The sequence below is a fragment of the Orycteropus afer genome, unplaced genomic scaffold (assembly GCF_000298275.1).
Source record: "Orycteropus afer afer isolate SDZICR_OR568_19922 unplaced genomic scaffold, OryAfe1.0 scaffold00352, whole genome shotgun sequence".
Classification (NCBI taxonomy): domain Eukaryota; kingdom Metazoa; phylum Chordata; class Mammalia; order Tubulidentata; family Orycteropodidae; genus Orycteropus; species Orycteropus afer.
The window spans coordinates 3,299,678-3,312,500 of NW_006921939.1; the positions used below are offsets into that span (position 1 = coordinate 3,299,678).

Sequence of the window (12,823 nt, forward strand, 5' to 3'; positions counted from 1 at the left end):
CAAGCAGTGACCACAACCTTGCCCCTTGTCAGTTCTACTATACACCTGGGAATTCTGATCATTCACATAAACTTATAGGACCATTGTCTGCCCACCCTATACATGTTCTTGGATACACTCCCCATTTCATAGACATACTCCATCCATTTCCTTTATGCATAAAGGCCAACATGTTGTTTAATTATAGAAATTAATATTTGGACAATTTTGACAGCACATCACAATTACTCCAGTTGCCAAGGAATCAAACAAGCAACCTCACCTGATAGTGATCCATCTCATTCAACCCTCTATTATGCCCTCTTTGACCTCCTAGAAATCCATTTTAGCTCATGGAGATAGGCAGGGGCCCTATCAACTCTTCTTTATTCCATTAGGTATTTCTCTTAGAGGTGAGGAATTGATTGGGACTCCATCTTCTAGTGATGGTTAGCTTCCTTGTCTACATCGACCACCAATATCTCAGAGACAAGAGGTTAAGAATACAGTCTTTAAACCCTGGCAAAACATAAGATCCCAAAAGATCACAAGCTCCAAAAGCACATCCAAACAAAATAAAAACAGAGAGCAAGAGATGAGAGCTATGCCTGCAGATTGCTTGTCAATCAGTATAAGCCAATCAGTCAAATGGTATAATATTTTAGGTAATCATTATTTAAACAATGGGGGAAAAACACTTCATTTGCTCAATTTGGGATCCAATTCGACCATACACTGAACTCAATTGATGGCCTTGGTTTCATGATTAAAACATTCCATAGCAAATGGTTTGACCATACTTTGTCCTTTCCAACTTAGTGCCTGATGCCACATTTAGCCAAAGGCAGGCATGGAATCTCATCTAAGCAAGTCCAAGCTATTGCAACACATGTGCCTTCAGTCCCCATAGAGAAAGATCATATTGCCAAGTAGTAAGAATATCCACCAGTAATCAAAGTGACTGACAGATGTTTACATTAGAGTTGTCATCACTAGAATTGCAAAGTGGGCTGGGCTCCAAAATTTTTAATTTGGCAACAACTTTCCATATACATAGCACCTTTTTTATAGTTAGTAGATTTGTCCTTGTAACCCCAAATTTTGTTATTTAGGATCCGTGCTTTAACCACACAACAATGTTTCATTTGTGGGTTGACTCACACATACCAATCTCACCACTGAGGTTAGACTAGTTCCCACTCATTTAGTATCTCCTTAAACAGCATTTATACATATTCCATTTAAAAAATAAAGTTTGTGGTTAAATAAGATTGGAAAATTCTAGGTCTAAATTAAATGGGTTTCCTTTCTGCAGGACTTCTCAGATCATTTAACATGCCAATGAGTACTAGGAATCTTTAAGAAAGGGCTATCCTTTGTAGCATTTCACAACCTCATTTAACCATAGAACACTTTTTAAAATAGTTTACAGGGGGTGAGGAGACAGGAGGAGTAGGGTATGCAGTTCTTAGAATATACTTTAGGGAAACATTGTTTTAAATGTCTGCCCTCTGTGACTTCCAAGTAACTAACAGATAAGAGCTGTCTGTCTGGGTGGCATAAACACTCCTTTGGAAGCCTTCAATCTCTTTTGATTGGCAGAGTTAGGGATAGTGAGTGTCTGGGGCATTGAAAGCAAAGTTCTCAGAACAACTACCTGGGCCATATGAGAATCTCTTTATGGCAGTTCATTTAATCGACAAACATTTATAGAGCATCCACAATGTGCCAGGAACTAAGCATAAATAATAATAAGACTGCTTTAATCTGCATAACAAAAACAGAATTTTTCTGAGATGAAATGCCATTTGAACTAGACCTTGAAAGATGACCTCCAGGGATCAGGGTGGGTAGAAGGAGGTATTTTGGGGAGAGAACAGTGTGCACAGAGGCACAGTCAGCTGAAAGGGCTTTTTTTTTTTTTTTTTTCCTTTTCCTCTGACCATCACTCCCTGGCTTTTCTGTATACACACAGCATATCATATGCTGGCCTTTTGTGATGTATGCCCTAAACAAATGGGGACCAGTGCTTCAACGAGGAGTTGGTGGCATAGTGCCTAAGGCATCAGACTGCTAGCCAGATGGCTGGTAGTTCAAATCCACCAGCTACTCCTCGGAAGAAAGACTGAGCAATCTACTTCCGTAGAAATACCTCCTCGGAAACCCGAGGAGAGGTCACTATGAGTCGGATTCGACTCGACGGCAGTGAGTTTGGTTTTTTTGGTTTAGTGCTTCCAGGAGCTGGAGAGGCTGGCCACTCTGCGTGGACTGCTGTAGGAAAGAAATCTACCAATCACTGGACTGGTGCTTACTTACCTAGGAGGTGCAAGTTTCCCTTTATTAGGAGCAATCAACCAAAATTTAACAGATCACAGAATACCAGGATATGGAATATCTCCACAAAATATTGGAAATTCATTCTAAGAATGATAGAGGTAAAGTAGGGGGATGTGAAATAACATTTATTAAGTCCTTACTATGTGCCTGTCAATTTACATGCTCCATATATTATCTCATTTATTGATGAATTATATAATAATTGTATGTATGTGTACTTACATAATGTGTTTTACAAAACATTTTCATATACCTATTTCATTTGGTTCTCACAAGAATGCTGTGAGCATGGGCAAGGCAGGTATAATAAGACCCTTTTTGCAGAGGAGTGTAAGGTTCTAGATAGTTAAGTGATTAACTCAGGATCACATAGTAAGTGGCAGTACCAAGACTAGAAACCAAGTCTTCTATGTCCTTGATTTGTATTTGCTCTGTGTTACTAAAAGAGGCTGAAGGTAGAGGGAAGTAGATTTATACCCAATATAAAGAAAATATTTCCAAAAATCACCACTGTTGAATAGTGTAATAGGTTCCCTTATGAAATGGTTGTAGAGAATATCTCTGATTTAGGTGGGAGGTTAAATGTCATAGCTTTAGGGTCACTCTTAACTCTAAGATCCAATGATTCTAAAATTCCAAGGTCCTATTTCTCCTAGATAAGGGTTCTAGTGATTAAGCTTCTTCCTAGGCAACTTCTGTTTATTATATACTTGGCATTTAGAAGAGAGATACCTTTAGAGAGATGTTTGGGAGTTAGAACTTTTCCCAACATCACAGGTAAAACCCATTGCTTTGGTACAAGCATAAATCACATATAACCAACACCTCTAGATGTGTCCCAGATCAAAAAATGATGGGGAACAGCTAGAAATCACACATAGTTATCAAAATTTCAAAGTATATGAGTTTGAGTTTGCCTTGAAACTGAAAATCTTGTAATGCACAGCATATACCAGAAATGATGGGAAGAGACACAGTTCTGCATCTGAACACTCATCACTTGTTTAGATGTACAGTGAATCTGATTGTTTAGAATCTACAGAGATGGCCAAAGACCAAATGTATTTTAAGAGGTGGAAAGTTTGGACTAAGAAGAAGCCACATTTGTCTTCTCTGACAGAGGACTAGGATCCTCCTTAGAGCCAACAGAACCAGCCACTGTTCCAGTTCCCTTGGAACATTTTTTTGTCATATATTTACAACTCCCTATGCTCAAGAGAATAGTGCATCTGTCTGATGGAGACGCCTGGCTGCATTCTTTCCCAGATATTAATATAGGTAGCACTTTAGTAGCATAACCAATGACATGAAGAACCTGATTTGGAGGGGAACAGATGGCAGCAACTTTCTTGGGCTAATTTTAGGAATCCGAAATAGTCCCTTTCTCACACAAACCATCAGTGAACCAAATTAAGGCAGCTATGTCACATGGAAAAAAGGGAGAGAAAAAGTGTGGTCTAGTGTGAGGCAAAAACAACAAACCAGTGATTTCAATGCTTCCCCTACATGACTCCCTTCATAGCCTAGGAGATTCATTTTAACCTCTTTTCACCAGAATGGATGCTGAATACCAAAGAAAGGGTTTGCAAGAAGAAATGAGTGGACGAGTTTTATTCACAGTCACATGCATTGAAACATCTGTCATATAATCATGATTGTATCATGTAATAGCTAAAGTCATATGCTCTTAAGAATGTGTAGGACCTACATTCGAATGCATTTTTTCTTAGAAGATAAGGAAGCTGTGGCTAAGTAACCATTCTACTTAGTAAAACAGAAGAAAATTGGATTTCAAAACCTGAGTCCTCTTCCAGTGTTTTGCTCCCTGAAAGGACCTTTCCTCCAATTTAGACATACAATACCAAATAGCAATAATGACATATCAAGGACGAGTCCCTCAACTAGGAATGATGTCTTAAGTACAAGATGGTCATCCAAGGATTTAAAAAAATGGGGATGAAGAGCTATTATGCAAAGGTACCTACCTGTTTTCCATCCAGAGTGTAGAGTTTTTTGACGACTCCTGTCTCTAGTTTGATGGCTTCTGTTATGTCAGTGAGGACTTGCTCAAATGAGTGGGCTGTCTTCTTGTTCAGAAGCACTCGCACAGCCTTCCGAGGCTTTACCCCACTGCGGATGATGGTCACCAGCTTGGGGCGCACAAAGTCCTTGTTCTCCCTGGCCTGGCCACTGTTGCTGCTAGCCAGGGACTGAGGGGCTTTCATATTGGCTGATGTCTTCACGTTAACAGACCAGTTGGGATTGACATTCTTGGTGTACTCCACCTTTTTAAAGAAGTTGTCTGAGGAACAAACATAGCTTTCCCCTAAGGGAGGAAAAAAAGTGGTCGGATGATTAGTTTAATGGCAGACTCATATGGACTATTCTAACCAAATGAATACATATTGACATCAAGGTGGAACTTCTGGAGAACTGGTGATTAATAACCAAGCTTAGGCATAATTACTAATTGGGCTTTCTAACAATTTGCCTCATTCAAATTCAAGAGCAAGTGATCAGTGACACATCTTTCAAAGTAATGGCTTACCTCTTTGAAGAACCTTCTAAGGCTAAGGGCTCTACAGATAATGAACACACATATGTATAACCAAATAAGTGGACTTCTCAAACTTGATATATTTTTATTGGAATTTAAAACATTTATGGTAATTTTTAGGATTACAGAATTTTTTCTATCATTTCATATGTTTGTTTATTTCTAGGGCCATTACTGGAGTGTTTTTAACATGTCTATTTCTTAATGGTCCTGTCCTGTGTTCCATCACTTTATCCCTTTGTTATATTATGAACCAAGAAGAACATTGACAGTTAATACCTTTTATTCCAAGCTAAAGTGACCCAAGTAACCTTGGGTATTGGGCATACAGTACATGACAAGAAGCCAGATTGCCTTTTGCAAAGGGTATGTGGCTAAGCAATTGAATATTGAAATGTGAAATGTGTGTGTTTGTTTGTGTGTTGTGAATATATATATGTGTATATATTGTGTCCCACACTGCTGACTTCTATATTCAAGTGGAGAAACTGTCTGAATAACAACCTACACACACACACAGGCACTCCAAAACTACCAAACTCACTGCCATGGAGTCGGATCTGACTCATAGTGACCCCTCCTTGGGTTTCCGAGGCAGTATCACTAAGGAAGTAGATTGCCCAACCTTCCTTCCAAGGCGTGGCTGGTGGGTTTGAACTGCTCACCTTCTGGTTAGCAGTCAAATTCCTTAGGTGCTATGCCACCAGAGCTCCCACACAGAGGCACACACACTCACAAGCTTCCCTTTATTTGCAAGTCTAACTCCTGCTTATGAATCAGCTGCTAAACCTCACAGTCCGCCCCTGCAGCTTGAAAAATACTCTCCCATGTTTCCACCACCCACCCTTCATCTTTCCATCTTCCCAAATGCTGCACACTAGATCTGTGTATGTGGGGCTGTCTTCACCAGTGCTCACACTTGGCTGCTACAAGTAATGAGGTGACTATGTGAGAATACATCATAATTGTCTGATTTATAGATTGGAGAGATCTAGTGTAATTTTCACATTGACCTTGGGCTAGAGGAAATGACTAATAAAGTGGAAGAAACAGAGGCAAGAGGAGAGGAGTAGACACCCAGGACTAGAAGCTAGAGAAAATACAAAGAGAGGTAAGCTCAGCCTGGGGGGGAGAATATCGGAAAAGTTTTGACTTTGTCGAGTAAGGAGTATTACCCTCAAGGTATACACAAGTTCATCCAGAGGTTGAGCTGCAGAAAACTAGAGTGATTTCATCAGGTTTAAGTCATCAGTAATAACCCTAAATAAATAAATAGGCCAGCACTAGGCAGTGCAAAGAAAACATTAAACACAATTATAGCCTGATTGCTCTTCACCTTCCCTTGGTCTCAGTGGGAGAACCACACAGAGACATTCAGAAACCCTGGGCTGATAATTTACTCCCTTTGCAGATATTGATTACTTTGCTGTAGCACCAAATCCTTTAAGTCATGTTAATTAATAAATTTCTCAGTTAGTACTAAGAAAAGATTCAGTCAGATTCCCTAGGGCACCTTTGAGGACATTTATGTGTGTGTGGAGGGGGAGGGTAAGTGGCTTCCAAAGTTCTTCTGTGTCCCAGAGGCCTCAAGTGTTCTGTCTTGATGGAAGGGGGGAGGGGGCAAGGAATGGTTTGTAGGTGCACCCTCCTCCACCTGGTACACACATGCATGTCCCAGGATGGGATGGCTAAAGGTTCTCTCTGCTGCCTCTAATCACATGGATTGGGTAGGATTAGCCAGCCAGGGTACTAGAGAAATTAGGGTTTCTCATGGCCGGGTTTTTAATTTGTGAATTACAAGGATGAAGGGGCCCTTTCAATTCCTCTGAACTTTATAGCCAGTATCCTTTATAGCCAGTATACCTTAGAATGGTGCCTTGCCTTAGCACTTCACCAGATTCACAGGCACCTTGCGAGAGGTCGCTGCCTTTGAGTCAAATGTTTTCCATAACCTGTCATGTACTTTGATACCCTGTCTGACAACTGGTAGTGTGGAAATGTGTGAGGTTGTATATTTATGATTTCACTCATCCACAGTCATCTCTCGAGAGTCAGCTGTGTAACTCTATTAGGACTCTGGACTTTTTTTGCTCCCATTTCTTAAACCTCTTAAGCCTCTGAACTATGAGTATGATTAACCACCTCAGATGAAAATGAACATGATGGCAAATAGCTATAGTATCATATGACACTGAAGAACTTTCCAGAGCGCCCAGCCTTCAGTCAAATCTGTGTAAACACCTTCTGAGGGTACATTTTAGTCACTCTACTCTCTTCTTTTGGCTTCAATACAGAGTAGTGGCAAAAAAAAAAAAAAAAAAAAAGCAGCTGATGTGATATCAGTCAGAACTGGAGCCTGTTTCTGTTCCCAACATTTCCTAGTTTTGTATACTAGGACAGGTTACCCAACCTCCCTTGGCTTCAGCTTCTTGTTTGCAAAATGGGGATATAATGACAATACCTACCTCATAGGGTTATTGTGAGGCATAAATCAGATGATAAACATACAGTGCTAAGCCCGGCACCTGGCATAAAGTAAACACTTAACGAATTCTAGCTATCATTATTTTTAAGGCTTTAATTTGAAGAAATAGAGATGAGGATGAAATGGAAAGAGCAGAAAGAGAAAGGAGGAAGAAAGAGTTGAGAGAAGAGAAAGGAAAGAAATAGTAGAAGCTAGAGGAAAGACAAAGGAGCAAGGCCAGGAAGCAAGGAACTGAGTTGTCATTACAATATAACATGACCACTGCCTGGGTCCCATACCTCAAAGATAAAAGCTCCTATTGGTTGGGAGGAGGCCTGCAGTCACTACAAATGCCAAATGAGGCGCTCTACAGCTAACACCCAGCAAAGCCCATGCTGCCACTGCTGAAGCCCACTGAGGGTAAGATAGCTACACTGGTTAAGAGGAGCAACTCAGGAGTCAGACAGATAGGCCTGGATTCAAGTCCCAGCCAGGCATTTACAAGCTGTGTGATCCTGGACAATTCACTTCATCTCTCTGTGTTTCAGCTTTTCTATGGCACTACATAACATCTGAGGTCTCCATAAGTCTATGAGAAGAAATCTCCTTTCCATCCCACATAGGCTTTAGGAGACAATATAACAAAGCTGTTACAGTAATTATAGGTGAAAGAAATAGTGCTCGTCACTGAGGACTCTCTACTTCTCATACTGGAAAGACATTAACTGTGCTGCTTCTCTGGACTAAGGCTTCCTTGTTGTGATTTGGCAAACATCTGCTGCCAGAGCTTGGTGCTTCCTTCACGTCTGGCTGCCTGGCATTTAGAACTGAGTGAGGTGTGTTGCACCTTTACACAGCTGGGTTCCCATCCTGCCACAGCTTCCAGGGGTCATTTCCCACCCACTGGGACCCGCGAAGGAAAGCTGGTTTCAAAGCCAAGCAAGGTGACAACTTTGTGGAATTGAAAACCTGCTCTGGGGTGAGGGGAAAAGGAAATGAAGTCATGGAAGACCAGCTGTAAGGGCAGGAAGGGAATGAGCTGTGAGCTCAAGATGATCTAATGTCTACCTCCGTTCATTTTCAGGAGGGTTCCATTTCCAAAAGCATTAAACATATTTACATCTCAGTGCAAAACACTTCTGCCTGGGCTTTCTCCTCTTCCCTTGGGCTTCCTGACTCAAGAAGATAAATTTTCATGCTACTTCATTATCTTATTATACCTATTAACAATGCATTCCTCTCAGGTATCTTAAAATTCTCCTCTTTGGTAATGTGCTTGCTTCAGTAGTTAGAAGACAAATTAGTGAGAAGGTGGTTTTATCTCATTGGAAGAAATGAGCTATGGGAGAGGAACTGGATCATGGCTAGTGTCGCCATACAGTTCAGATTTTCGAAGACCATTCCAATTGTAAATATTCTGTCTCAAGGACTGCTTGAAAATGCTCAAACTTATCTCAATATGCATTCAGTGAAGTTGGCTAGTCATGAATAATGCCCCTAAGATTGATCTGAGTACTCACATACAAGTAACTGGGGAAAGGAGGTGAGAGAATATGAGGGGAAGAAGGATTCTAAAATGAAAGACTAAGTAAGAAAAAAGGAAAAGCCAAAGGATTTTACTCATTGATCCACTAAGAATACAGTAGAGCCATATTTTATACAGCCTCACTAAGACTCTAGGTGTTTCCAAGGAGTTGTGGGAAAGGTGACATCAATCATCTGACTTTGGTCTAAAATGCTTGCCTTGCTACCTTAAGTATGCAGCAGCAGACACTAGATTAGAGACATTAGACAAGGGGGTGCCACAAGGCCAGAGTAATTATTAACCAGTTGGTTTTCATTTCATTTCATTATAGGCTAAATATGTATTACTGTCGCCATTTGGAAATATAATACGTTCTATGATCCATTATTGTTTTAAGAATTGAAATGTAAAAAACAAAAACAAGGATTTCTGCATTCCTAAGAAGTCTCACCACTAAAGTTAACTGAAGGGGACAATTAAGATACACCGTATCCAATACTTCTAAAGTCTTAGTGTGCACACTTAGAAAAAACACAGATTCCTGGGCCCTATACCTGGGTATTCTGATTCAGTAGGTCTGTGGTGTGGTCCAGGAATCTGTATTTTTTTATGGCTCTGAAAGATTCTGAAAGGCAGTCACATTTTGGAACCACTGGTCGTTCCAACCCCTCAGAAACATCATCATCATTATTATTACTACATTCATCACATTATTTTTTTTTTGCCTTGTGCATGTGTTTTCACATTCATTATCTCTTTTTATCCTTACAACCATCCTAAGTGATAGAGAAGGCATATTTTACTAGTTTCATTTTACAGATATGAAATAGAAAACATCCATACAATGGATATACAAAAATCCATACAATGGAATATTATTCAACAATAAAAAGGAATGACAGGTTGATATAGGTACAACATGGACGAATCTTGTAAACATTGTTGTTATTATTAGGTTCCATCGAGTTGGCTTCACCTCACAGTGACCCTATGTACAGCAGAAAGAAATACTGCTCAGTCCTGTGCTGCACATTATGCTAAGAAAAAGAAGACAGTCACAAAGGACCAAATACTGTAGGATTCCATTTATATGAAATGTCTGGAAAAAGCAAATCTATAGAGATGTAGATTAGTGATGGCCTAAGGCTGGAGAGGTTGGGGGGAAATAGAGAGTGACAGCTAATCTTGGTTTTCTTGGGTTTGTGTGAAAATCATCTTAGATTGTGATGATGTTTGCATCACTTGGTAAATTTTCTAAAAATCATTGAATTGTATACCTCAAATCGGTGGATTTTATGGTATGCAAATTATACCTTAATAATGTTGTTTAAAATAAAGGGAACATCAGCCTCAGTGATGTTAAGGGCAAACCTATGATCATGTAGCTATTCAGCTATAAACTATGATAACTGAAGCAATAATAACTAGCCTTTATTGGGAGTGCCAAGTAAAATACTAAGTACTTCATATCCATTGTTATATTTAATTCTCAAAAGTGTTATTCCCATTATACAGATGATAAACAGAGGCCCAGAGAATCTAAATGATTTCCCCAAGGTCACAAAAATTAGCAGGTGGCGGACCTTGGATTTGAACCAAGGTTTGTCTGACCCCAAACACTTCTCTTCTCACTATAATCTACTCCCACTAAGACTAGAACACAATGGTCCTGATTCTTCACTGAGATATTCCAAAGCTTTTTCAATTCGAAGCTGCACGTGTGAATTTTTGCTCTTTCGTTGTACCTCTTCCAAAGGTGAAGAAAGTAAAGGGACCTTTGTCCTCCATGTCTAGATATACTGAGTATTTCTAAAGTGCAAAATAGAAGAGAAGAAGACTCATTTCGTCTACCTTCCTCACCTCAGAACTCTTTCCTGTCTGGCTTTGTGGTTATTGGAAAATTTGTCACATGTCTCAACATTTTCCCAGAGAGACCTCTGAATTTCCTCGATTGAATGGGCAGTACTCAGGACAGGGAGGGCATTGAGATCCACTATAGCTTGTGTTTGTAGATAATTTATAAACAAATGCAACATATTATGAACCCTAATCACACTCTACATAGTCCAGGATCAATAGGAAGTACCATTGCTCCCTGGAGTGGTAGCTGGTGTTCAGTCCAGCAGGGCTCAGAACAACTCAACAGAAAAACTAGTTTTTTCCAAATTATATTTATTAGCACTATTGAACAGAGATTGTTTATCAGTACATTTCCCTCCAACACACACACACACACACACACACACACACATTCAGAGAGGACATGTGGAAAACGGATTTGGGGGATGAGGGTATCTGTGCATTACACCTCTCATATTAGATGCAAAATTTTCTAATCCCTGTTCCTAACACAATGTTGCTTGCTTCAGAATTCTGCACTAGCATCCATTGTGCCCTTCAGATGATCACAGCTAGTATAAATGAGGACTTACTTGGTGACTCCGTTTGCTGTGTTTGTGAAAGTTATTATAGCAAGAGCCCTCAAATTCAGGTGAGGTATGAATTTTACAGTGACAAAAGGTACACACTCAATTGATTACTTTGTTGGACAGCTCCCTCAATTTAGTTTTAAACCATAGACATTTGCCCTTACCCTTAAAGATTTATGCTAGGATAACCAATCCTTCAATGGTCAGGAAAGGCCTAGGATTAACCTCTTCCTGGCCATGTAGACCCAGATCCAGCAATCACATGGAGACTGTCCTTTATAAGTAACCAGCCCCCATCACTTGGCCTGACTTGGGAAACTGTAGCTACTTAAGGGAACTGTAGACTTGTAAAATGGAAACTCTGCATGCTCCTTTGTCTAGAAACATTAGAAACCCAGAAGCAGTGAAGCGGAGGCTGGGTACTCCTACAAGTCATTTAATGTGCTGTTTCTTCTTCCCTGTTGGTCAGTTCACAATTTGTTTTCTTTAGCAATCTGAGTACTGTAAGCTCACCTTTCTTTGCCCAGGGAATGGAGGGAGCATGGAGCGAAGGCTGAAGAGTGGGGGAGGGGATTGGAGAACATTTTCATTATTATCACTCCTTGAGGCTGTCCTTTAAAGCATTGTGTTTGGTTAAAATTATCATGTATGTTATACCTACCAATTTAAAAGTGGAAGTAGGGAAGCATCCTCAGTATAATTGATTTGATAAAGGATGCATTCCAAGATCTATTTTCTAAATGATCACAAAGAAGACTTTACAGCTGAACAGTTTTGGTTAGAGGTTGGATTTTCCCTATTTTCTGGTGAGTACACAGGTTGTCTGGGTTTTCAGAAATCTTGGCAGGAAATACATTTGCAAAACCAAAATCTAGAGAAGATTTAAAGGGATTGAGGTACAGTGAGTCAGTTCCTATTCTAATAGGAATGGTCTTTATTAAAATACCAGACATACCTACAGCTTTCTTTGGTATTTCTCTCAGTGACCTCAGCCTTAGGGACACACCCTGAAGTGAGCTTTTTAGAAGCAACAGCTGAGCAATGACCACTTACCTAAAAGTACAATCCTCTGTGAATATGTCCGGGAAGTCCTGCTTTTAGGGTGCATATTTCCAATGAGTTACAATTCACCAAATAGTCTCTCAGCAGTTCAAAGGGAATTTGCGTATAAAACCTTCTCTCTGTTAACCCAACCAGCCATCTTTCCTTGTTCCACCCCTAATGATTACATGGTTTGCCTCAATAATGCTACTAAGAGGTAATTATGAACAAGATCTAGACTAAACGCCACAATTCAGATTTTTCTTTGTATACCCTGGCAGATAAGCACAATGCACTTTTATCACCACCCACATCTCAACCCCAGCCAGAAGAGACTGAAGGCCATAGATAGGGTGGTGGCCATTGACTCTGTTAATGCCTGTACAATCAGAAATCTGAGCATCAACCTGGTCTTTTGACAAATGTTGTTGTTGTTGTTATGTGCCGTCGAGTCAAACCCGACTCATAGCGACCCCTCCTTGGGTTTCCGA

The 12,823-nt window shown here is 40.1% G+C and overlaps 1 protein-coding gene across 1 annotated transcript in view; it reads right to left on the bottom strand.

Moving 5' to 3' along the window:
• DCX (doublecortin) overlaps positions 1 to 12,823 on the bottom strand; it is a 167,530-nt gene that overhangs the window by 153,497 nt on the left and 1,210 nt on the right. The window contains exon 3 of the mRNA XM_042782505.1: positions 4,302 to 4,642. Coding sequence (XP_042638439.1) covers positions 4,302 to 4,642 — 341 coding nt within the window. The remainder of the gene's footprint in view (positions 1 to 4,301; positions 4,643 to 12,823) is intronic.